Source organism: Osmia lignaria, chromosome 13, assembly GCF_051020975.1.
Source record: "Osmia lignaria lignaria isolate PbOS001 chromosome 13, iyOsmLign1, whole genome shotgun sequence".
Lineage (NCBI taxonomy): Eukaryota > Metazoa > Arthropoda > Insecta > Hymenoptera > Megachilidae > Osmia > Osmia lignaria.
The window spans coordinates 7669456-7696795 of NC_135044.1; the positions used below are offsets into that span (position 1 = coordinate 7669456).

The 27340-nt window shown below is 45.8% G+C and overlaps 1 protein-coding gene across 4 annotated transcripts; it reads right to left on the bottom strand.

Moving 5' to 3' along the window:
* Positions 1-446: 446 nt before the first annotated feature.
* LOC117602237 (Chondrocyte-derived ezrin-like domain containing protein) lies at positions 447-27340 on the bottom strand. 4 transcript variants are annotated; one of them, XM_034319977.2, is made up of 22 exons: positions 26578-27049; positions 26057-26242; positions 25548-25802; positions 25069-25173; positions 24771-24993; positions 24508-24631; positions 24349-24436; positions 24089-24244; positions 23849-24009; positions 23688-23762; positions 22219-22361; positions 21317-21541; positions 4140-4339; positions 3783-3872; positions 3343-3718; positions 3155-3264; positions 2935-3075; positions 2716-2870; positions 2311-2432; positions 2086-2240; positions 1759-2018; positions 447-1692 (listed from the first exon to the last, which is right to left on the bottom strand). In XM_034319977.2, the coding sequence occupies exons 3-22, from the start codon at positions 25734-25736 to the stop codon at positions 1617-1619; spliced, it is 3174 nt and encodes a 1057-aa protein (XP_034175868.1). In that variant the 5' UTR covers positions 25737-25802; positions 26057-26242; positions 26578-27049; the 3' UTR covers positions 447-1616. The 4 variants fall into 4 exon arrangements, with proteins under 4 accessions (XP_034175868.1, XP_034175867.1, XP_034175869.1 ...); XM_034319976.2 differs by lacking the exon at positions 26057-26242; XM_034319978.2 differs by lacking the exons at positions 447-1692; positions 1759-2018; positions 2086-2240; ... (6 more) ...; positions 4140-4339; positions 26057-26242 and adding an exon at positions 5747-8454 and having other exon boundaries at positions 26578-27057.

The following is a 27340-nucleotide window of genomic DNA, read 5'->3' on the forward strand; positions in this document are numbered from 1 at the left end:
CGACACAATCGGTTTTCCTCGATTTATCGCTTACAAGGACAGTTTGCGTTTTCTCTTCGCGCATAGAGAACTCGTTTGACCAGCTCGACTCGCTACAAACTTAATACGAATTCTGATATCGAAGAAGCGATTAACGGGTATCGCTCGCGATCGCTGCCGTTTCATTATGGGTATTTCCACGCGATTTTTTCACGAGATTAAACGAATCCTTTGTCCATATTGCCCTCGGGCTATCGTACCGTAAGGAGTTCCTTCTCCTTTTTTTTCTGTCGACAGTCTATAAAAGACGCGTTAAACGGTATAAATTAAGAAGAAAAAAGACTCGCAAGTTCGGTGTTCGCTCGCGCACGTGTACATAGCTGGCTGTCGATCAACCAGCACGAGACTGATTAAAAGTATTAATGTACGTTTATTGCGAAATATCGATACATAATGTTACATAACGTATACGTTACAGAACGTTACGTTAAACGATAATCGTTGTTGGCTTTTTTCAAATAAACGTACAAATTTGGCAATTCGAACGGGCGCTCGTACGCGCCAGGTACACGAATAAATTGTCGAAAATAACGGGTGTTACACATATCCGGAAGAGAAACTTGGATAGACGTGTCTATCGGCGTCGAATACGCGCTTCTGAGTACGATTCTTTCGGTATAAAACTAATTCTCTTCTTTGATTTTTATATATGTATATATATATATATATTATCGATTAAATTCTATATTATAACAAAACAATCGTAATAACTAAAAAACAGATAACCGTTAAATTACTCGCATCTCTTTGTCGCTTGACGTTTACGTAGTAGATATGTATATTCATGTCGTCTCGTAGATTCTCCCGCCATAAAAAGAAATGCTTACCCGCATGGTGAACATTCTTTCCCTTTTTATCTATTGAAATCGCGTAGCCAGTCTTTGCGTAATATTGCCTCGAAAGAATCACGGTTAAATACGTAACAAGAAAACGTGTAAAATTACAAATCTTACCGATAATAGAGCGAGAGAAAATGTCTCCGCGTCGTTCGTTAATATTCATTTAGCAACGAGAAACAACGCTAGTACGCTAACGAAAAATTATTGTCTTTTCTTTCCATCAAGACACGCGAATCGCTAATGAAATTATGTTATATAAAATTGGTCCAAGGTTTTACGTTAATATCTAGCAATTCTGGACAGACGATTTTTCTATCCGTTTTCGTAAAAATGTTTCCAACGAACGCGATACGTCCGGACCTAAACAATGATTATTTATATCCCGATTATCAGCTAAAAGCGTATCTACGCGAACGCGTCAGTCATCAAAGTTCAAGGAAAACGACAAGAACGCGATGGGTTTTGATATCGGGCTTCGAAATGCAGAATCGGTTAAATGCATTCTAGAACATTTCCGATATTCGATTTGATTGTCGATCACAGTTTCGATCGCAACGATTTGATTTGAATTCACGAATAAGGCCGCAAAGTTTCATTTACGTTCGTCCCGTACACGACGAGTTACTTCCCTGACGGGTGCTTGAGATTTCTTCGCTTTAAATACTACGTTATAAAATTAAAAACCTTTGAAAACAACGCCGGCGTAAAATGCCAATTCCGTCGAAAAGTTTCTTCGCGTTAATATCCTTCCTTTCCTATGAAGTTTATCGACACGTGGCTCTGTTGGGTGGCGCTTCGGATCACTTCGATCCACCTGAAAGATCGTTACGTTTTTATGAATCAAAGCTTTCAATCGTATCGTTTCAAGAACGATCCTCACCTCCCAAAGGTGTAGTCGCTCTCAGCGCGGAAGAAATAAACGTGGTTCTTAAATTGTAGCTTAAAAACGAAATCCTTGTTGATGCCGTCCTTCTCGGACGGCGTGGTTACGGTGTAACCGAGCAACGGCAAATTAGCCAACGGGAAGTCGTCCCGGTGCGATTTGTAAAAAAACAAACAAAAATTCGTGAATACCACCCAGAGTTTTTGCCAACCGTTGCTGTTCTTGAATTTCCGTAGCAGAAATCCGCTGAGTTGGTTCTGAAAGGAGGAATACAATTCAGGTACACTCGGTCGATTAAAATCCAGAGACGAGGCTTTCGCATACTTGAAACGCTCGCAATTGATCGCTGTAACTGATACTGGTGTTTCGATGCCAGCAAACGTGGACGGTGGTGTTGCTTCGTTGAGAATCCTTCGCACCCCCGCAGCTTCCTCTGTCCCCTTCTAATCCAACACCGTCACCCATTTCGTCAGCCGAACCTGATGATCGATCAGGCGTATAATCAATCCATTCGATGCTACTCAACGATTAGGAATTATTAAAGCTTACTACAAGATCTCAGGTTCATGTAAGGCATTTTTGGATCGGCATCAGCTTGCGCTATGGCTTGAGACAAATCTTCCAACCATCTCTCCTTCTCCTCTTCGTTGCTAGCGGCAACCGTCAGAGATCTATGGAAATGTTTGGCGCAAAACGGTGTTAGATTTTGGCAGTTAGAAAGAGACTTAACGAGAAGCGAGAGAAAGTCTTTACAGGCAATTGCTCGCCGCCATAATGTTCAACGATCCATCTGGAACGTTTTACAAATTGACAGAACGGCTGGCTTAAGTGAACCCGCTATACAGCCAATTGACCTCTTAATGACCATACAGAGACTGTCCTTTTAACACCTCGTTACGTTAATTCACGATAATTCGGTTGAACGAAATACAGAGCCACGATCAAGGTACTCACTGATTTCCCTGACCGTCTATTACAAACGCAAAGTCTGATCCGGTCTTGTTGTCGCTTTCACGGATCTTCATTCCTTTCAACGGAAGCTGACCGTGCACCCGGAAGCATTGGGTCGGTTGTTGAGTACGGAATGTGTACAGTAATATGTCTGAGAACTAAAAAAAAGAAATTGAAAATTAGCAAACGCGACGATAGACGTTTGTTCAGTTAAATGCTCACCAAGAAAAACATCCTTTGTTGGAAACCTTTGCGACTATATTTCTGTAAGCAGCCCTGTCTAATGAATCTACGACCTGCCTGGACCAGGTTGTCGAAACCGCTGATGTCCCTTTGCATCTCGCATAACTGAACCAGATTCTCCTACGTTTGCAAAACCGAGAAAGGATGATTATCAAATGATTTCGAGTGTCTTTAAAGGAAACGATTGAGATACACTTACTGCTTGATTAATTATACTAAGACCTTCCAGCAGTGTTTCTCCTAATCGATCTCTAGCTGCCAAGCAATCCTCGAAATCTGTATGATCTTTCGGATAATGGTCTAATAATCCTAAACAGACGATATCGTTTTGATTAAATTTCTAGCTAGCAGGATCTCGGTACAGATTCTTTTTCTAAGACGACTCACTATCGATAATACTGTTGTAGTGCAACAATCGTTGCAACGGTTTTAAAAGGAATGAAGTTAAGGGTAGATAACAATGTTTCTGTGCTTCGAAGTCCCGGCAGAGTTGATCGAACCGTCGCGACGTCCTCGTATAATATTCCATCTTCTCGAGTACGGGTATTAGGTTCTCCAGATATTGATCGTAAAGCGGTAGGACGTTCAACAAGGTGTTGTAGAGAAAATCACCGATGTTGTGACGAGCGTTACTCTCCCACCGTTCCAATCTGGACTCCATTTCTTGAAGGCAAGGACCGTGAACGTCCGCTAAAAGCTCGATCAGCGAAACAACCGCTTCGCCCTCTAATCCCGTCTCTCGAGATACCTCTTCTCTGAACCACTATCCGACAAAAATTGCAATTATTCGATAATTTATTACGATTTTTTATCCATCTGGTACGTACCACGTTTATCACGTCGAGGTCCTTCTTGTAGGTTCGTTCGGTCATCAAGAGTTCTTTCGCTATGTAGTAAGCCTTGTCGGTAGGCCATCTCTGTAAACGTTAACAGTGAAAATATTAATATCAATATTAATCCATTAACTGCCAAATTTTTATTTTTGATATTTAATATAATCCTATTGCAAGTGATAAAAAAAGATATATATATATATATTCAAATCCCCATTTGGGTTAAGGGGAGAGACTGGGCTCTGGGGAAGAGCGAGGGGTAGGAACCCTGGAACTCTGAAACTCGTGGAAGCTTAGGGGGAAGGTTGGAAGGTCGAAAATTAACTCCTCTATAATTATTTCTTTAAATACCTTAGTTTTTCGGACTTCCGGATCCTCCAGCTCTCCGTTCCGTACATTTTTCACGGGGCTAAGATCCGGAGTGTTCACCATACTCGTGTTACTAGTGTCCAGCACACCGTTCGTACGTTTCTCCGGTGATTTATCATTGGAGTACATGGAATTATTGTTCTCCTGTTTCTTTGGTGTCCCCTGCTTATCTGTCTCGGTATCTGTAAACGAAGGCAGGTAAGAGAAGGTATTCTCTAAACAATTTCTCATGGATTGTTAAGAAACCACAAAGAGTAAAAACACGACGCTTGAAAAATAATAATAATAATAAACGCTGATGGAACAAAGTATAAATTCGAATGGCATGCTACGGTGCACTGAAATGTCAGCTTCTTTCGACTTTTGCTTCGCTGACTGTTTTCTCGATAACGAGGGGATTAAAAAAAAAAAAAACAGAGAGAGAGAGAATGAGAGAAAAATCGAGCAAGGATATTGGATCGAGATTCAGTCATTCTTTCTAACACGAAGACACGTAGTTGATCGTGCAGGAAGGAAAACAGATTTTTCTGTCATAAAACGTTTGCTAATCTACGTTACTCGTGCGACGATATGTTCTATGAAAAAAAAAAAACATAGATAAAATAATATTCAACTATCATAATAATCCTTGGACGAACGCAAGACATGCCGAAGTGTCGCAGCGAAAGATTAGACAATGTACAACGACTAAGTACTTCGAAGCAAATGAAAATATCGAATAGAAATGTGTAGTTTGTTCGTGTTGCCATTCCATGTTGCAGTATTTAACAAAAAAAAAAAAATATTCGGACGAAGAACGTGTTCGTGCAAAGTGAATGATGCAACGCTCTTTGCAGAAATCGGTAAACTATAAGAGAAATGAAGAAACGAAACAAGGGTGTGCAACTATCGAGCAAGTGAACGAATCGCCGAAAACATATCACTGACAGTAAAGATAGGCACTGTTAGGGATTACTCACACATGGTATTGTCATCCGGTCGACCAACAAATCCGGGAGTGCGATAAAAAGATACGGTAATGAAGAACGGAAAGAGGACGACGCGCAAGGACTGGGAGAATAATATCTCTAAGAATAGGGGTGTCAACCCCCTGCGCTCGCCAATACCAAATTTCACCACCGTTTGAAATTCTGAACACTCGCAATGACAAAGTTATCAACGTAAATTAATTCGATCCGTCCACAAAAAATCTAAAAATCTAAAACGAATGATTAATATCAACGACGAATGGAAGGAATAAAAGTTGTGCAGAGCGCAAAGGGTTAAACTCGAACCGAGAAAAATATCGGAGAATACTAGAAAGAGGGTAGTCAGAGAAAGAAGAAGTAACGAAAAAATCTTGTAACCAACTCGAAAGAAAGAAGAAACAACGAGAAACGGGTCGAAGAAACTGATACGAAAACGAAACTGAAAAACGGAATCACAGAAGACCTTTGGATCATCTGACTTTGTATATAATTTATTATTATCATAATTAATGTATCAATAATCAATGTACAATAGATTTCCTACGTTTGGAATGCAAACTTCCCTTCCCTCGAACGCCGTGATTCCCCTTTTATTCATTTTTGTTTTAATTCCCCCCTTCCCCAATTCCCTCCCCCAATTTATAATCTACCTACCCCATGTTTCTTCAGCCGCGGCTGTCAACGAACTACCAGAGAGTATCGAGAGAATTTCTCTTCTTCGAAGGGAAATCACCGCGCATTGTCGGATCGTATGTATATGTATATATGTATACGTGTGTGTATATATATATAAATATATGTATATATAGAGAGAGAGAGAGAAAGGGAGAAAGTTAACGAGTACGGTATGTCGATAAACGATCGCGACGAAGGTAGATAAATTACAAAATTGCAGGAGCGCCGACACGACAGACACGCGTTTTACTCTTCTTCGAAGCAACCCTTGCTTTTTCTGCATTTCTTTAACCCTTTGCAGTCAGCCCTCCGGTTGATCCGAAATTTTTCTTTCGGAAATCAAGATCCACGCATCGTCTTGTATTTTTTCAAATTTAGAGAAGAAATTTCAACTGCACAGGGTTAAATTCATTCGACGGTGAAGTTGAAAGAAAAAAAAAAGAAACGAAACACGGAAGCGCGACACAGTCTGTTCTACGAATCTTTCCCTAAAGTCCGTCGAGCGACACGTATAAAAAGTTTATAAAAGTTATCCGATTGAACGTTCCGTGGAAGACATCCGTCTCTGACGAAAGTCAAAACGTCGGTCCGAACGCGACCGTTCGAGTCTTTTGATTCTGGAGCAAAAATTTGGCACCGTTCCACGAACGATTAAGAGTCCGAGAGCGTGTAAAGAGTATCGTGATACTTCGATCGTGGAAAAGAAAAAGAAAAGATCGTCAACGATTCTTCAAACGACGGCGAAAAAGCTTCAGGGTTGTTTATAGATTCACCGAGGTATTTCCGCGATCAACCCCCTTGCCTCGCGATTTCTGTCCCCAGTCTATCGTTAGAGAAAATTGAATCTCGCAAAATTTTCTCTGCTCTAAAAATGAATTTCGGTTCCTAATTAATTCAAATTAGGACCCGTTGTGTCGCTAATTTCTCCTCGAAAATTTCAACCCCGGCGCGCTCCTGCGCTCAGCGCCTTATTAATAAAATTCCAAAAATGTACACTCGTGGTTGACTGGAGGCACGAAAGGCAGAGGGGTTGAACGCGCGCGACACGGTAGGAAAAGGAAGAACGAGATCGACCACCTGGAAGAAGGCCACGTTAGAAAGAGAACGACAAAGTTGATTGAACAGGTGGGATAGAGGGAACGAAGAGAGAACGTAGATAACGTAGAATTATATGGTGTCATACACACACAGATAGGTTGCAAAATGTGTCGATCGGTGTACGGAGTGCAAGTTTGCATGTAACGTGTACGTGTTTAGACGTCGTGTTATCCCGTGGGACAGGTGAAAGATCGTGACAAAGTGAGATATAGATATCGGATTTTATCGATTGGTGAATCGTGTGAAAGGGTTTTCGCTACGTAATGGTTCACAAGGTTCCTAATGTAGTAGAGAACAATCGAGCACACGATTCCAACGCAAGTGTGTTGCACGCGTTACGATGCGGGAGAAAATCAAAGAGTACCACACTGCAACTAGAGATGTGAGTTTAGTTTCATCGCGTCTCCGATGCTTGAAACGTTTATCGAAAGATTTTTCCCCGAACCTAACGGAGGCGCGTCGACGTCTCGCAAACAAAAATTCACATCTCTGCGCAAAATACAGAGGGGAATCGAAACGGTCCAAACTAGAGTGGCAAACTAATTTTGGCTGGCGCGTGGTAAGTGAAAAAACGGGGGCAGAGGATTCTCGATGCAATTTACAGGGACTAAAGAAACGAACGGGCTCGCTATGGTATTCGCGTCGGGGGTGGAAGAAAGAACGGAGACCGTCTGTACAGCTTCGAGGGGTGAGAATCGGGAGGATCGAAGGGGATCAAACTAACGTTCTTCTATCTTCTATGGGTGCAAGTGCATGCGTGAGAGGCATCGTGAACATGGTGAGAAACGAACGTTCTAATCAGAGCTGGGTGAATAGATGGAGGATCTGGAGGATGGGTGGCTAAACGGAAGAGAAATAAAGCTTCGGCCGCGAGACGACGGCACGCGACTGAACGCGGCAAGAAAGAACGATTCGTGCCGAGAGAAATTCGAAAGGTCGATTTATATCCAACGAAAGTTTTCGTCTGAAGGCTACCGATTAGGACCAGATTAAAATTTCTAGGACCTTGCTTCCCTTAATTCGGCCCTGCTATTCTATTCGATAAAAATCGACCCTTACGTGTTCGCTCATGGAACAAGTACCGGCGAAATTTCTCTGGACAATGTCGCTTTCTCGGCGCCTACGATCCTAATCGGTCCAGTCGGGTAAGATAAATCGGTGGCGGACCATGGAGAGAGACGCGCTACTCGCGTCCCCGTTCTTCTCCGCGGTCCACGAGACAGGCCTCACGGGGATTCGCATAAACGTGAACGAATCATCGAAGATGTTAGATCGAAGATGGCGTATCTTCTCTCGGTCCGGTTTCGTGTGTGTCTACCGTGTGATAAGGAAGGCCCCCGATTTCTCTCTCAGAGCTGTAGCGTGGTACTTCTTTATTTGTTTCTTTGGCCCGGGGTGTTCTCAATGTGGGTATGCCGGTAGGAATCGATTGGTCAGGGTGCGTGGCGTTGCGTGAACCATTACGTTACGAATCTGTGCCACGCGAAGTGGCACGTGCCAAGCCGGCGAGTTCACGTAGCCGTTCGCGTAGCTCCAACGATTGTTCGGATCACCACCTGTCGAAAAGCACACGTAGAGTATAACGTAAGAACCGTTTCCAGCCGTCGCGTCGTTACAAACCGACTTCCGGTCTCGGTACGGGAAGACGAAAAGGAAAAAACCCTCTATCCCGGATTGTATCGTTCGAGCGTCGTGCCGTACGCGCGTGAAACGCGAGATAATTGGGTAAGGGTTCCTTTTAGCACCCCCCTCCAATTGACTTAAAAATTACCTGGCAAACTTCTCATGTGTTGTAAGTCAGAAAAACATTAATGTGAAGGTGCAGAAATTATTTGGGGGGGGGGGATTCTGCAGTAAAATGAACAAAAACAAACCTAACACCTAATAGGATTTTTTGCCATTGATTATGGCGAGATGATATTGGTTCGTAGAGTTGCGAAATGAGATGGCGACCGAAAAAATGCACTCTCGAATTAAAAATCTCGTTGTGGTCTAGAAGAGTAAGATGGGGGTGATGAGAATTTCCGCGCTACGTGACTCTATTATGCATGAGATGTTTGCCTGAGGATTTTGAAGTCAATTAAAAGGGGGTGCTAAAAGGAACTTCATCCGAAAATTGGTAAAAGAAACCGTAACGTGTTCGTGCTGCAACCGGGAACTCGCATAACCGTACAAGTTATCCGCACATGTTTTACGTCTAATACCTTGATCCCTATTGCAGGTATCACGACCCTTGCATACTATATCTCTTATGTCTATAATTAAATATAAATATATATATATATATATATATAAGTATGTATGTATACATATATTATATGCAAATACATATACACCCTTAGCGTATACAACTGGCATATAATACACGTATCGTTCATATCGTAACGAATCAAATGTTCTCAGTCGTTTTGCTAACTTCGATACAAAACCGATCAACTCTATCAGCCTCGCGTCGAGCTCGAGGTTTTCGATTGTTAAAACAGTCTCTTTCTCGTTGAACGGTGAGGATATATTCGCAGGTTGCTTATGGACGAGAAACGATGGAAGCATCCGATCCGCGTTACACCCCCTAGACGAGTAGAAGCTGATCGAACGCGGATCGAACGGCTGAAATTTTAGCTGGCTCGGTTTGATAAACGGGCCATTTTTATTTGGGCTCTGTTCGATTCAGACAGATCCGAAAACTTCGAGCGCAACGATATCACGAGGCTGCACATACGCGTTGCATAATCAAGCAACACGCACGCGTACGAAACAGATAACGAACAATAAGAAGAAATAAAAAGGAAAGCGAGAAAACAAATAGAAGAGAAGAGAAATGAATGAGCGAAGGTGATCGGGGGGACAGTTGATACGATGATACGATGACACACGAAGAAACAGAGAAACCAAGAACGTAAGGGATACAAAAAGAACAGTGCTCGAGGAGACGCGTGCGTGTGTAGTAATATCGATGGCAGGACAGGACTGACAATGCACAAATGCAAGACGAGGATAAGTCAAGAATTAAACCGATACAGGAACTCGTTACGGATAGATCGAGGATACGACGATACTCTTTTCTTTTCCTATTTCGCTTCGTATTTTCTTTTAGAAAGGCCTTTCGATTGGAGACGATCGGCAGAACCGTACCTCTGGATCTTTCCCCGGGGGAAAGTAATAATAATAGTGATAAATTTGATCGTTTTATGCTCGTTCAATCGTATCGTGATCCCTGCCGATCAGTGATCCGCATGCAAAACCGAAGAGATCCAGAGAAGCTAATTACGGTTTCGCGGATCGAATCCGATGCAAACGAAATTCGAACGATATAATCGTTTGAGAGTTCGTCGTCGATCTATCGGAATGAAATGAATGTCGTTTACTCGCCGGTGAAAAAACCGACTTGAACCCTCGGCATCGTGCGATCGGTACTCGCCAGTCGCCCTTCTAATTTCATATATTAATATTTATTCTCTCTTCTTCGTTACCTACTACTATAACTTTCGATACGTAGTTTAGTTTCATTTCTTCTCATTTCGTATAACCTTAACTGCGCTCCTCTACGGATGTAGTAACGGTAACCTTGTAATCGATTAAGTGTAGCGTTAATAGCGTAACAATGACTAATGGATTGGGGGGGGGGAGCGATTAATGGGTCACGGTGGTGATTAACGATTAGTTTTTTTTCAACGATAACGTGATTATCAACGATCGTCCGTCCGTGATTACAACGGCGGACAGCATCGAACACGACGCGCTTCGTTCCTCATCTTTGCAGGAAATCCAGCCGCGCGCCCCAACTTTCGTCTCGATTATGTATGTACACGCGCTTCCTGTCTCGACGTTTGCGCTTTTCATCTACGATCGATCACGGAACGATTCGAGACGAGAATCCCTTAACTCAACCATTTCCCTTGTATTCAAAATTTTATATTCGCCATGTTAAATTTTGAAAATCTAATTACAGATTCGCAATCAGCGACCCCGAAAACCCTTTACACGAGTGGAATTAAAACGAATTGTTTAAACAGAAAAATTCGTGCATGAAAGGGTTAAATTGAATCGGTGACCCGTGAGAGTCGAGCCCCTTGAATCGAGTAACGAGGAAATTATTCATCGATCAATCTCCGAGTATACGCCGCAGGGAAAGGGTTGAACTCAGTCTCCACCCCCTGACCGGCACGCTTTCTTCGTCAAATATTCAAACGTCGCGTCGTTGTAAGGGAAAAATCTTTCTCAACTATATATACACCATCGTGTGTGTGTCTGTGTGTGTCGCTAGTTTGTAAACCAGAGTGATACGTTAAGCGTAAAATCGGAGGGACGAGTGAGAGGAAGCGTGACGGTCGGACGGTGAAATCGTCTCGTTTCGAAAAATCCCAACGATTCGTCTTTCTTTCGCGATTCTATCCACTGTCTCGCGCAATTTTGTAGCTTTTTCTAAGTTTCGTAGCGTTTCGAAGTACACTAGCCTTGCCTCCGTCGACCGTTCAATCGCAGCCTATCAGCGTCTTACGGATATATACGTTTTAATTATTATTGCTTTCGATGGTGCGTCTCTCGACGGTGCCGTCGGAAATGAAAATTCGACGAAAACGAAGAAATTCGTTTCCACGGAGGAGAAAACGAGCTGGCGTAATCAAGGTTCTCGACGAGGTTTCAAACGCGAGCAACGAGGAAAATTATTTTTAATCGAACCCCCTTACGCTTCGACTAACGAACGCGCGCTTTAACGTCGCTTTAACCCAACCCTCCGTTTTATTTATTTTTTTTTTTTCTCTCTCGTAAACTCGTTGTTATATTAACAACGATCGATCGACAAATTTAGCCGGGATCGATTTTATCGGGTAACCCTTGTCGGAACTGATGGATAGAAGGCACGAAAATGAAGTGACAGCTAACGCGATGCGCGCGGAAAGCACGGAGACTCGAAACCAATCGCAATTTCATTGTTTCTCGTCGAGTCGCGTGTTTGTCCTTCGATCACCGCGAATAAATTCGCTTTGAAAGATGCGGAGAAAAAGTAGATGCCAACGGGAATTAGTAACGTCGAGGCCGGGCTCCTTCGTTTGTTTCAAGGTAATCGGTATTTTTAAAGCAAGCAGCGTCTGGGATTACTTTCATCGATCGACGAAACTTTATAATTGACTTGACTATCGTAACAACAACCCTGCCCCGTTACGATGATGGAAACCTTGAGAAAGGTCTGACCTCGATCGTCCAAGAAGACATCTCCTCGCTTCGATACGTTCTCCAGGGACGCGGATTTATTCGCGATCATCGTCGATTAAAAACCGCTATTCGTTGAATAATTCACGAAATATTCGTGAACGAGTAGAAGAAGACTGAAAATCGAGGAGACAAAGATGAAGATAACGAATCTTTTCCTCGTTCGGACGACGGACCGCGTAGAGAGCCCCTTCTCGTCGGGAGAAAAAGCGAAGAAGACGAACGCTGCGGATCGATCGCGATTCGATCTTTCGATAAACGAACGTTTCATTAAACCTACCGTGATATATTCCGCGCGTTCCGTTTCGACCGCAACTCGCACCATGATTCACAATTCCACAACGATATACCCGCGCGTATATTCAACAAAATCGCGCGGCAATCGTCTTTAATTAAGTACCTACGTTGAGCAACTTGTCCTCCGTCCTAAAACACGAGACCACGAACTAAACTATGACGAAATCATACCCGACCGCCTATCAACCGTTCGATTCTCGAATCAGAAAACAGACAATTCCTCTTTTCCACCCTGTTCGCATTTTCTTTCCTTCGACCCCACGATGCTATCGCTTACTTCCAACAATGATTGTCCTTCTCATGAAATTCAAGCAGCATCCCTTTTCACCGCCTTCTCCCTTTCCCTCTCCCCAGAGGTAAATCGATCTCGAGATCTTTTTTTTTCTTTTTCATCGTCCTATATTCCCTAGACTCTATTTATCGTTAACGAGTGTAGCCGTCGCTTCCTTCTTTCCTATTGACGCGTGTTGCCGGATCCCAGCAATCGTATATGAAATTCGATCGAATATTCTAAAACGAGTAACAAACGTACTAATTATATATCGGCTGGCGCGACAGGTTCGATAAGTTTTTTGATATCTCCTCTTTTCCGTCGAACGACGCGTGGATGTCACGCGTTTCGCTGGTCGACGCGAAAGTCGCGTCAACGCTGCTGTTGGCGTCGATTCTGTTCCTCTTTCGTTTCCGAGTACTCCTCCTCGTCGTCCTCGTCGTCGTCGACGTCGGGACTCGGCCGTTCGACGAGCAAAGGCGGTGGTATGGTGGCCACGTCGAAGCTCGAATCGGTGCTAGATATGATCTGACCGTCCTTCACCTCGAGATCGACCATCACTCGATGGCGTCTCTTCAGGTTCTCCCGCCTTCGTCGTCGAACCGCGATTTGACCGCGAACCGGCGTGTGAACCGGACTGTCCATGCTCGACGAGGTGTCCCCCTCGCTCTGGGGGCTTCTACTCGACGAGTACGGCATCGTTTTCGTTCGTATCTGCGTTCTGATTTGCATCGGGGGGCTGGAGGTGGTGGACTCGCCGCTGAGACTTGTGGTCGAATAGTACGGGGTGGATTTAGCTCGGATGGGGACGATCACGGGTCGCTCGGTGGACCTGGTCTCGTGGTACCTGACCGTCTCCATCGGCTCGGAGAAACCTCGCTCGAACTTCGAGCTCGAACGAGGTTTCTCCTTCTCTAACATCGTTTCCCGTTCCTCCTCGAACGACCAATCGTCGTCGCCTGTCGTTCGAGAGGTCAACGCCAGATCGGCGTACTTTTCGTGCATGTCCTCGGAACTGTCTCCTCGCGCCACCTCCATGCGAATCTGATCGCTGCTCGAATACTTCATCGCCGGCACGTTGTCGTACAAACGATCCTCCTCCTCTCGCGCGCGTTCCTCTTGCTCGTCGAGCTCCTCCTCTTCCTGCAGGATCGGTAGGGGCGCGTCTCCGTCGTCGGACATCGTCCGAAAATCGTCGTCGATCGCTTCGTCGAATTCGTTCCGTAGAGTGATCCGTGGAGGCGACACGTCGGTGTAAGATTTCGCGGTAACTTCCTGGTCTGGCTCGCTGCGTCGCGACACCGCGCGACGCTGTTCGTCGAACTGGCTCTCGATGAACCTCCTTGCTTCGTCCAATTGTTCGTCCCGGGACGACTGATCCTCCCTCGACGACGGTTCGTCGTCTAATGCTTCCTGCTGGTCGGGAAGCGTGGGAGGCGGTGGAGGTGGTAAGGGGGGCGACGAAGAAGTCGGAGGAGAGACGTCGGTTGTTCTGCGTTTTGAATTCGACCTGGTGCTGGTGACGCTCTTGTCCGAGGTAGTGGTCGTGTCGCTTTGGCTCTTGTCCCCGGCCACCGAAGAGTAATACTGTTGAGGCACGACGGTGGTGCTGCCCGACCAGTCCGATATCGAGGCACCCAGCTCCGCCAGAGAATTGTCGTCGGACTTGGTGCCGGAGTACTGGCAAAATTGGCGCACCGTGTTGTTCGAACTGGACCATTCGGACATAGACAAGCCCATAGATGTGTCCTCGCTGTGCGACGAACCGGTGATGTAAGAGTTCGACTTTGGTTTCACCGCTATTTTCACGGTACCGTCGACGGTGGTCGCGGAGGTAGAACTTTGCCCGTCTTCCAGGAAGGTGGAGTGCAAATCGTCGTGAAGCGTTCTGTTCTCGTCGCTAGAGTCGCTGTCGTGATCGAATCGACCAGGTGTCTCCGTGCTATCGGTCACCGTCACTTTCACCGCTTCCTCGGGCTTGATCTCCATGTAGAAGGTCTCCACGTGGCTAACCACGGGTGGGTCGAAGACCGGCGAACTAGGAGGCGACGGCCAATCTTCTGAGCTCTGAGTCTGTAGCTTCGATCTTCCAGGTGATTTCGGAGATCTCAAATCTTCTTCCTGTCCCATGCCTACCACGTCGATCGGAATGTCTGGGAGTTCGGAGGAGGTGCGCCGATCGTCCGAAACGGAAGGGATAGCGGTACCGGACGGCGGGTCGGAAGATAGAGAGGGTTGATGGTCGCTGGACATCAACGACTCGTCGTCCAAGCTCGGAGACCTCGAGCTGGGCTTGAACGAGTCCTCGAGGTCGCTCTTGTCTTGCTCCGAAGTGGTGGACCTCTCGGATATCCTCGAGAGGGTTCGCGTCAACGCGAACGTGCCGCAACTGGTTAAAATATCCGGGCCGGTTGGGTAGATAAAACTGCCAGGGAAATCGGCGAGATCCTCTTGAAAGCTATCCTCGTTCTGTCCGTTGCTGTCCTCCGACTGCGACTGAGCGGCGTTGTTCTCGTCCTGCGCCGGCCAACCGTCCTCCGTGCTCGAACTACCGGAACTCTCCAAGGGAAAGGGTTTCCAGGTCGAACTCGACTCTGGTTTGCTTGCAACTTGAGAACCACCCTCCTCTTCCAACGAACCCCGACCACTCTTCGCCCTAGCGATTTCTCGACGATCCACTATCGGCTGAATCTGCCCTATACCAAGCGGCCGAGCAATCGAACAGGAACTCGACTCTGGATCTTCGCGATCCGGCGTCCAAGTACTGGTCTCTTCGCTTCTCGAACGTTCGCTGCTTAACCTGAGCTTCTTCTCGATGGACAAACGATTTCCACTCCCCTCCGGCGACTCCTTCGTCCTCGTTTCTCTTTCGGGCTCCTCGTCCTCTGGTAACTCTTCGGCACCGTCCTCGTCCTCTCTTCTCATCTCCAAATACTCGGGCGTCAATTCGACCTCTACCAAAGTTTTCTCGTCCATTTTGTCGACGCCATAATCCGGCGAACTGAGCTCGCTATCGATGCCTCTCATATGGACTTGGGTGTCGAGAGCGTCTAAGGTGTCCTCGCTAGTGTCTGCGGAGTCCAGAGGACGATTGTCGTCGCCATCTTGCTCCTGCGTCCCTTGATCGTCTTCCTGATCGTCACTGTGAACCATCTCGCCCTCCTCCTCCTCCTCCTCCTCTTCTTCTTCTTCATCGCCGTCGTCCTCGATGTCGGAACATTCCTCGATGGAAATTTGGATCGGTGATTTCACCATTTCTTGACCCTCGTCGAAATCGATCGGCCTAGGCGGTTGATCCTCTTCCCGAGCTACGTTCACGCTGGTTACCGTCACATCCGGTAGATCATCCCTCTCTATGGACATTCTTCCAGTCGTATCCGTCGCGCTCACGACGCGTTCCGGCGATGCCTCCTTCGCGACCGAAAAAGTTTCCACGTTGGTACGCGGTAGGGAACCTTCTATGGTCTTCGAAATACTAAGCAGATCGATCTTCTCTGCTCTGACCGTTTTATCGAGCGGGACCTCTTGATCGGCACCGGACTCCACGGAACTCTGATCGATGAATTTCGTTCTCTCGTCCACCCTCACCGTCTCCAGCATCGTCTTATGCTCCTTCTCGTCCGATTCCGGCTGCACGATGTCCCTTTCGTAGGGAATAAGATCCGCGCTCGCGGTGATCTCGTTGCACTCGGTGAGAGGCGACTCCAAATACTGTGCCGAGGTTTCCGTCACTGACAGAGAGTCGGTGAAGATCTCCGGTACGGTGGTGTGATCGGTACTGTCCGATCTGTGATTCGGCGACACCTCCGTCTGAATGGAGTGCACCTTCGCCGATACAACTGCACCCTCCTGTTGCTCCCTACCTTCTTCCTGTTCCTCGGCATTCTCCGAAACGTCGACGGTGTCGTCTTTGCTGGAGAACGCGTTCGTCGGCGGAAGTCTGTGCACCGCGATCACCGGCGCGTCCAAGGATTTCGCTCTCCTCTGAGCGGTCGGCGACTGGGTCGCACCCTGTCTCTGCAACGCTCCGATTCCACTCCCTTCCGACAGACCCAGACGAGCACGAGCGAACAGCACCGGCGTCTGACCTGCTTTACGCAGAACCACCGGTGTTTCCGATAGTTCCTGCGCGATCGAACTCTTCTTCGCGTCTTTCGCCGTCGTTTCTTCGTTCGCTTCTTCGCGTTCTCGCGCCTCGAAAATCTCCTCCGCGTCCGTGTCTGTTTTTACCTCGGTTTTCGAGCGCGTTATCCTAGGATCTCGCTGTCTAGGCGGCTCCTTGCACGAAGTCGGAGATCTTGCCTCGCTTCTAGAAGAGGAAGCTTTCGAGACGATTGTTCTCTTCGGCGAGATCTTCTCCACGGAATCCTTCTTCTCGGTACTGCCCAGACTCTTAGAAATGCCCAACGATTTCGGCCTAGACTTCTCGGTCTTCGTGACGACCGTGGCTGTCTTTATCGTATCGTCGTCGACCGAGGCAGACTTTGCCCGACCGCTCTTGCTCTCCTCTTTCTCTTCCTTGGACGGCGTCGAGTACGCCTTCTCCGACAGTCTACCAACAGACTTCGACCTACCCTTCTGAACTATGCTCACTTCCGGCGCCACGTCCGTCGAGTCGATTATAATGATCTCCTGCGGCATCTCTCCCAGCTTCAATTTGGATTTGTCGATCTTCGAACTGGCCGTCGGTGTACGCGCCTCCTTCGAGCCGGCCTTCTTCAGGGGAGGCTTATCCCCTTCCAAAGATTTCGACTGCTTCTTGAAATCCTTCTTCGGCTCCGGCTTCGCCTTTTTCGCCCTTTTCGGCGAAACATCCGGGACGAAGTGCTTGTTCTCCACCTCCGGCGAGAGCAACGTGTCGATCGGTGCCTTCTCCTCGGCCAACGACAATGACTTGGAGCGCAACGGCTCGCCGTGCGGCCTCGACATGAAAGGAACGAATTCGGGAACCTTCAAGCTGTCCAGTTCCAACACAGGCTTCACGGGAACTTCGTCCAACGGCAGATCAGCCACCGGGTCGACGAAATCGTCGAAGCCCGTGTCGATGATCTTCGGCCCAGCCATCTTCATCGCCGAGAATTTCGATTCCATCTTCTCCAAGATCCGCTTCGTCTTCTCCGGAATGCTCGGCTTTTCCAGAGTCTTTGGTTTCTCGGGAATCTTTGGTTTCTCGGGAATCTTTGGTTTCTCGGGAACCTTTGGTTTCTCCAAACTCGCACCAGGAGATCCTGAGCTACTCTTGCCTTCCTTTATTTCCTCTTCTTTTTGCTTCTCCGAAGAGTCAGCCACGGTCGAAGCCTCTTCGTCGGATTTTCCTATAACCGGCTTAGGGATCTCCGGCAATGGTATCTTCTCGATGCTGTCCTGCTTCTCCAGACTGTCGTCCGGCGTTTTCAAACTGTCTTTCTCGACCTCGGACTTCGCTTTACGCTCCAGCTTCAGCTTCATCTCCATTCCGACCACGTCGGCGAAGTTGAACGCTTTCATCCTTGAGTCGAACGATCTCTGCGTTCCTATCGCGCTGCTCTTCGACGCATCCGGAGAACGTTTCTTCTGCAACATCGACACGATCGTGACGTTCGGATCCGTGGGGGAGACCTTCGGCGACCGTTTCTCCAACGGCGAAACGATCGTCACGTTCGGCTCGATCGGGGAGAGTTTCGACGATTTCTTGTCCAAGCTGGACGACTTGACGCAACTTCGCTCCTCGATCACGATCTCCGCGGTCGTCGTGTGTTTGTCGAACGAAGCGGATCTGATCGACTGTTTATCTCCCTTCGAAGGACTTCTGTTACTGGGCGAGAAACTGCAGATCACGTTCTTCGCGTCGGTCGGTGACAATTTCGACGTAGGGCTCAATATACTCTTCGGCTTGTCGGATGGACTCAAGATTGATTTCGGCCTGGTCGGCGTGATCGTCGCGCTTTTCGCTTTGTCCGGTGACACTTTGCTGCCGGTCTTGTCTATCGAGGACAACTTGGACAAATCGAAACAGGAAATGTCGGTGATCATCTTCAGTGGTAGTTTAGGTAAATCGCGAACGGAGCCGGTGACTTTTTTCGAGGTTTTCCCGCTGTCCGATTCCGACTTGTCGTCGGACGCGGTACCGTTCATCACGTGTCGCTTGTGCAGCGTGTAAGGTATCTCTATGTTGGTCTTTTGCATAGCTGCGCTGTCGGAGAACGGATCCTCGTCACCGGAATCGGCCGGCGTTAAGTCGATCGACTTTTGATGCATCAATATGTGTCGCTTGCTGTTGGAGCCGAGGCGCTGTCGCGCGGGATTCGGGTCGCTCTTGGTGCGCTCGACGGGGGTGTGACCCGGTATCGTGTCGTCGAAGCCCAGCACCACGCCTCCGACGATCTTCGGCTCGTACTCGGTGAACACCGTCTTCGATTTGAAGCTCTCCATCTCCATAGGCACTCCGATCACCGTGTCCGTCCTCGACTCGATCGACAGCCTCGCCTGTCGTTCTCGTTCCCGTTCCCGCTCACGTTTCTCCTCGTCCTTCCGCGCTTTCTCTAAACTCCTCCAGTCATCCCTCTCCCGAGGCTTCTCCTCCGACTTGCCCCGTTCCGCTCGTGCCTTGCCACTCTTCCTCGAATCCTTGTACTCGATCCTTTCGATGCTGCTTCGCCTCCACTCGGATATCTCCTGCTCGATACACTCGAGACTCCTGCCGCTCGACCTCGAGTCGAATCGGTCCAGGTATTTTCTTTCCCGCGAATCAGCCCGCTCCGTGTGTCTCCGCTCGTTTCTCGACTCCGACTTTCGATCGTGTCCTCTGTTGTCCTTCGAGTTGCTACGCTCCAAACCCTTCAGACGCTCGATCGTCACAGGGTCGAAGTCGAAGGTGGGCTTCTCCTGCGAGTCCAATCTCTCCACGCTCTTCCCTCGGTGTTTCTTCACGGAGATACGCTCGAACGGACTCCTGTTGCCGGAGTCGAAACGCTCCAAGGTGTGCCTTTGATTGTAGTCGATCGTGGTGTTGCTCTTGCTTCCAGGACTCTTCCTCTTCTCTCTCGAGTCTAATCGTTCCACGCTTCTCTCTCGACGTTCCTTCGACTCGGAACGCCGATGACCGCTCTTCTCTTTCGGACTTCTGTTCAAGTATTCCGTGCTACCTCGAAGCGTCTGACAATCTAAACGCTCCACGCTCTTCCCTCGCCACTCGTAACGATCCGCGTAACGGAACGACTTCTCCTTCGAGTCTAATCGTTCGTAACTCCTCTCGCGTACGTCTAATCTCTCGATGCTTCGTCGCAGTTCTCGGATGTCTATTCGATCCACGCTACGACGACCGTGTCCGTCCGATTTACGATCCCTCGAATCCATTTTCTCCAACTTTTTCCCGTGACCCTCCCCACCTCCTTTCGCTCTCTCTTGCGACTTGGACGACGTCTTCTCGTTGACGGCCTTCGCGTCGTTTTCGCGATTCGATTTTCTTTCCCTAGCCTTGTTGTGTCCCCCGCGCCCTAAGCTACCAGTTTCCACGTACACCCTCGACACGTGATCCTCCAAACTCGCTATGCTACGCGCCCTAACCGTCCTGGCTCTCTGATGATCTACGATCGATTTGCCGGTACCGTCGACCGGGCTCAAATCATCGTCTATCCTAGATTTTGGACGCATGATACCCTCGTCTCGCAATACCTCCGAATCTACGTGAGTGATCTTATATTTAGGCTTGAAATTTTTCAACTCGTTAAGCACCGACATCTTTTGTTTCTGTACCTGTAACACGACCGGATCTTTCTTCGCGGAATCCTGGTGCGAAACAGGAAGATATTTACTTTGCTGTTGTTGTTGTTGTTGGGGCTGTGATTGTTGCGGCTGCGTTTGATCTACCGAATTAACGTGTCGCGTCTCGAATTTTCGTTCGATCTGAGTGCTAGATCGTTGTATTCTAGATTCTACGGTCACGTAATCACCGTCTACGGATTTGTTGGCAGCGGTGACCGACGAGTACCGATCGATTGACTTTGCCCTCGCGTTCTTTAGATCGACGAGCACGGATTTGAAGTGTTGCTTGTCCGACGATTTGATCGATCTGTGCTTGACGAAGGAATCGGTCTCGGAGTCCATTTGGAACATCTCGTGCTCGATTCCTTGGTCGCTACGGTCCGATATCGCGCCACCGTTCTCTTCCTCCTCCTCGTCGTCGTCCCGTGGGCTCGAGTACGATTCAGGATATTCAAATTCGTGCTCGCGTTCAAGAAGCTCGTACGAATCGTGCGAGAGATCGTCGTGCGAAAGATCCGCCGCCGGGCCAGACTCCTCGTGGCCTGACTCGGTGGAGAGCGATGACGTACCCGGGTACGAGCTACTGTACACCCGATCGGGCACCGAGTCGTGATCGAGCGAGGGTAATTTCGAGCTAGCCGCGCTGTACGAACGATTACTCTCCTCGCCGTAACGCGTCACCGGATTGTCTAGCTCGCCTTGAGAAGGCAAACGGAACGGTTCGAAGGAATTCTGTTCGCCGGACGCTTTCTCGTCCTTTGATCGTGCTTTCCCTGAATCCTCGAAGCTAGAAGCGTACAGTTCGCGGCAACTGGCCGATCGCTGCCAGGGATGTCTGGGCATGGGTCGCGGCGGGGGGAATTCGGGAGGACTGCTGTTAGAGGGGCTGATACGACCTGCTGATGAAATCCGTTGCTGGCTGGTAAGAAGCATCTGCCGCGGTGCTGGGACCTGGCTGGGTGTGGCCGGGGAATGGACGTCGATGGACGTAAGTGTCCGAAACGACGTAGCTGTGTCTTCGCGACGGTGAATCGTCCCTCCCATCGAGACACTCGTCACAGTCGTCGGAGAATCCAGTGTCATCGAGCCGCATGATAGAGACAGAGCTGGGGTTTCCAGTGCTGAAATACATTCCATTATTCGTTTTAATTACTTTTTTCTCCTCCATTCTGGATCACACTCTTCGTTATTATTTTCTTCTTTCTCTTTCTATCTGTATGTGTATGTATATTACATATGATTATCTACTTATACATCCATCTAGTTACCTATCTGTTTGTTTTATCGTATTTCGTTCGTTCGTTCGATCCGATCCTCGTGTCTGTCGAGAGATCTCCGAGTTAACGAATTACCACTCGCAGATCTTCTCACGAACTCTGCTCGTGCACTCTGACAATGTTGCGGAAATAACGTTCTTACGAGACACGTGGACAAGCTGAACTCCGGGTAAACTCGGTATAGAAGCGTTCTAATTCGTAATACGCCAACTCTACTTGCTCTACCATTACGATACTCTGCACGTACGATTACTCGGAGAACGGAAAAAACGGGGGGTGAACGAAAAAGAGAAGAAAGAACGATGACGAACGATGAAATAAAAACGTAGGAGAGGTGAGAGAAAAAAGATGATGAAAAAGTAGAAGTAGAAGAGAAAAGAAGGAAATCGTAGATACTTGAATCGTTTGATAGGTAAATTAAAAGAAAAAAGAAAAAAGAAAAAAAGAGAAAAAGAAACGAAAATGAAAGAGAGGCAAAGAAAGCGTTTCTCGTGGAGGTTGGTGTCGGTCATGGTACATACCAGGATCGCCGAGGGGCAGGAGGGGGTGGGCAGAGATGCTGGAGCTGCCCATAAGGGAGCTGCTTGGAGTGGCCCCACGATAACCTCCCCCCTCCAAGCCCTGCAATGCCCTACCACTGCTAGTCTGCCGGAACGAATTGGACCTGCGAGCAAGAGAGAGTCAAGTTCAGCATCAGACTTAGGCTACCAAATGCCAAGCCTGTCCAGAACTAACTTATATATTTTCTCCTTTTATTTCTCTACCACCTCTTCGCGAGACGGTAGCCTACGTCTATTTTCATAGATCGCTTACTATTCGATCGATAGTTATCGTTTCAAGGGTCTCTCTCTCTCTCCCGGAAATTTCACTATTTCACCAACTTTTTCTCACGCGTTGTTCACGTTTCAACGAGCAAAATACTGACGATTAAAAGGCTATAATCGATTATGCCCTCAAAACGATAAAGATAAAAAGCGTCGGCAAAAACTATACGAAAAGTATACAGGCTGTCACGAAACAGATGTACATCACGAAACGGTGATGATTCTTTGTAGCAAAATAAATGAAAAAGGAATTTTTTCGGTTCTTTCGCCACGAACAATTTACAGCCGCAACAGTGCGGTACATCTCTTCTAAAACAGCTTGTATATTCTTTAGACTTTTGTTTCCTTCCCTTTTTTGTTTGCCTCATAAATTTTGCATGAAATTGAAATCCCGGTGTCTACAGAAGACTAGTAGTTTTTTTTAGAAGAATAATCGTTTCGTATGCTCGTTTCAGCCACGCATACGGAACGTTTCTTCGCTATTATTAGTAACGTTGTCCGACTGAGAGTTACACCGACAATGCACAGTGAACAATTGTGTATATCGCACCTGTTAACTGTATATATGTATGTACAAGGAACATAACGAAGTATAATTATAAAGAAAATTGATCTATTCTCTATTGTAGAGCAGGCTACTGCTATGTATGGACAAGTAATATAATATCTCGTTGGTAAAGAAAACACGTCGGGACAGTGAAGTAAAATGGTACTTTGCGGTGTATTATTAGGTGTTACAACGACGAGAATTAGTGATGACACTATCAAAAAATAGGGTACATTGATCATTCGGGTTATCGTGCCTGATGGTGAGCCTGACTCCCCGCCACCCCTGTCCGAGCAGGCAACACTGACACACGTAAGTACAAAACGAACATAGTAAACATTTCATTCTACGGAAATTAGAGCAACGATAAACATGATAAATACCAATTAATGTCCCGGCAAAAGCAAGACCGTGCCACCTCCCGTCTTACCCACGCAAGATCAGTGCGCTTGTTAATTAAAATATACAGTCTCAACGGTGTAAAAACCAGCATTAAAAGGGGGGGGACAAGTACATAACGGTGTGCATGCACTATCTACACAATACTGATATGTTCAAGAATATTTCTTGATCGGCCAATCACTGAATCGCATTTCATACCCCCGTTCATCGAACTTACCTTTGAAACGTCTGCCTCTTCACGTAATTGTCTCGTACGAATTCAACGATTTGCTTCTGAGTTTTGCCGCTGTACCTGTGTTCACGCGACAACGAGAAAATTTTCTTAATATACTTCCATGTTTTCCCGTTTAATTTCCTGTTAATCGAATCGTTACGTACCTAAACGACGAGCCGCGGCTGAGAACACGGGTTTTCTGCCGTACCACTCGTTTTACCACCGAGCAACGGAAAAATCCATGATTCTCTACGCATTTTTTCCAGAAATTTTTACACTCGTTACGACCCTCGAAAAAGAACTCCACCGTATCTTTATAATAACCCTGCGAAAAAAAATAGATTCTTCAACGTGAGGTATTCGTATTTATTCCACGATTGCTTCGTCGAAATTTCTATACTCACGTAACCCTCTGGATGAAGTTTGATCAAAAATCGTTTCCTTTTAAAACTGATCTTCCTAATCTTCGCCCAACTGAACGTATTTATCTTGGTGTAATTTTGAAAGACTACAATTCCCATGTGTGCCACTGCCAGATTCAGAGGTACACTTTCGTGATCCTTCAATTATAATTTTTTTAATTAATTTAAATTTATATGATATAAAATTTTTAATTTGAAAAAATTTCTTCCTAATGCTTTTGCCTAAATTTCGTAATACGTACTTTTGCCGGATGCATTTTCATTCCGTACAACTCGCAGCGACGCGCCGTTTCTAACAGATTCAGATCCGCTTCTGCCGGAGATTGACCGCTGTTTAAAATATACAACACTTTCAACATTGCAATTGATTGAAATTTTCTTTCAAGTTGAATTAATCTTACGCGTGTTTCTTATGATTCTCCATTATGCGACGTTCCAATTCTTGATCTTGATGAGGCACAAATTTGTACGTTGACAAATATGTGTGATCCGGATAATCCTCTATTACGTAATCTCCACATTCGGCTGAAAAGATTAATCGTTTTCTGTTCGAAAAATATACCTCACAACACAATAAGTACAGAATTATAAATTTCTATGAAAATTATGTTTGGACACGCATAAGCGTCGATCGTCATCAAAGGGTTAAAGAAACAAACATTACCTTGAACGATATAACTGGCCATCAAAGCTGCTGTATTATCATTGCACTGTAATAAACCTTGAGCTAAATCTCGTTTGATTTGAAGGCAAAATAAATATCTTGTAAACTCCTCTTCCAATTGTGCTGGGTCTGGCGTATAAAATTTCACGCAAAATCTCAAAAGAGGATCGATTAAAGACAATCCTACTTGCCTACAAACAGGCTTCTCTAAATCTAACCAGTACTGCAATCAAACAATTACAAATTAGTATCAATTAGCTCAACTTTTTGTGTCAGGAAACATTTGGCTGTTGCTTACTTTTGTTCCATTAGGTTCCTGATACTCGAGACCGAAATAATCAGCTTCCAAAAGATGTAGCTGCTTGCAAACCTGATCGAATAACACTCTTCCTAATGCTTTTGCCTAAAATTTAAATACACAGAAAATAACGTTTATTCGTTTATCGTTTTTATTTAATGAAAAATCAATTTTCTATTTTCTTATCAATTGTTTGGTAACTTGCTAAGTGGAAATAGGTTTTAGATGCTTCAAGTAAAGTTTTATGAATAATCAATACATCAATACACGTACTTCATGAGGCACAGTATAACCAATTATATGCTCCAATAGTTCATTTAAGAGTGTTATGCGCATAGACAATACATGGTAAATGATTTTTCAATGTATGTATAAAGCATAGGGATATATAGACAACTTCTCTTTCAAATGGATAAACAATGATTCTTGTAATTCTTTTTATGTTTGCATTAATTCTGTCACACAGTAAAAATACAAACCTGAACTTGAAACATTGTAATTGTATCATCCAACATTTGTACACGAACAGCAAGCATCTTCCCGGCTTTTCTAGGTGTTGTAGGAGGAGTTCTACTACCTCCATCTACACCTGCCGGAGTCGAATGACTATGAGGCATCTTGGATCCTCCACTGCCCTTCATGCTTATACTTTCTATATCGTTCATCATCTCTTGACCACCTCTATTTATTTCCTTATGGAAAATTTAATTTATAATTTTCTATTATGTTGTCATCTGCAACAAAATATTAAACACACCTATGTCTATGAGAAAACCCTTTACATTCCACATTTGAAAAAAAAAAATAATGAAACTTTTTTTTTGAAAAAAAAAGCTGCTTAAAAATTACAAATAATCTGATAAAATTATCGATACAAGCAAAGCGCCTTCGACGAACATTAAAAATAAATTGATAGTAAAAGATTACGCAGGAAATAATTAATAAAGTTTTTTCTGCTTTGCCGCACATCGAGAAAAACATTACTTACGTTTGTTTACATCATTCATAGTGATATTATATACAGGATATTTATTTATTTATTTATCGCTTGATGATCCAGCCTTAGAGTATCCGAACGAGAAGACTTGACGATGTTACGTCAAGACCGTGATTATACCGATTACGCTACTAATCGAACAGCACTAATGGAATACGTAAAGAGATTGGCTGCGGTCTAAAGGGTTGAAAGTGTTGATTTGTCGATTAACGAACGATTTTATAATTCGAATAACGTGACAGTATATCATAAAATATCGATTCGATAACTACGCTAAGCAACGAAAGTTTTCTTTATTTTAAAATTACAATTCAAAAAATTCGATATAGAAACAAATTATTTGAATGAAACTTAAAAAAAATTCGAACGCTCCTGATAGCAACTCGAGTATCAGAAATGAACGGAAGATCGAGCGTAGAAAGGTGGGGCTTTAAACTATAACTTCGGAAGTAAGAAATCAATCAGAGTATAGGTACGAGATACTTAAAAATAATGTTTTCTGTTTTACGTACATCTGCCGGCTTAATGGGTACCACTGGCAGCACGCCCCAATATACAGCACCGCAGAGTTCATTGATCACTAAACCACTCATGCACCGGCACTCCCGTTGTAAAATCGTTTTCGCGATACTTGCGATGTTAATAAGTCGTTTACCCCACCACGTCTACCACCGACATAGATTTCACGTACGATCTCTAGATATCCCCGAGCAACAATCGAGGAAGTCTTCGAATTGAACCACATAACACATCTACGGAGTGCTCGTCTCCGCCTTGGCATGAATTATACGAAATGTCAGTGGTTCTCAGCATGGGAGAAATAGCTGAATTATTCATTGATAAAGTACCAGATACGGCAATGCCCGAACGTGACGGACGTGTAACCACCGAAAGAAGCGGAAAACATTCGACTTTTCTTTAGATACCTTGAACGACTCGAGTCCGATAGCCGACTAACTACTATGATATTCGACATGCAGCGCGCGATGCACTCAAAGGGCGGAGCCACGCGAAAAGATACAAACAGCGACATCCACGAGAAAATTCGAGAACTTGAATCGCTCAAAAGTACTATTTCGATCTAAACTTAATTCCATATTCATTTGTTCACTTTTACGTATTCTTCGAATTTTCGTTCGATTCTTTCGTCAACGAAAGTGAACAAGTATTTCAAGGTTCCCTTTAATTTTATACGCTTATTCGTATTTAGCATTACTTTTTATTCAGATTTCCGATAGATGCGGTCTGACGCCGAAAGGGAAAGTGAGGCTGTGC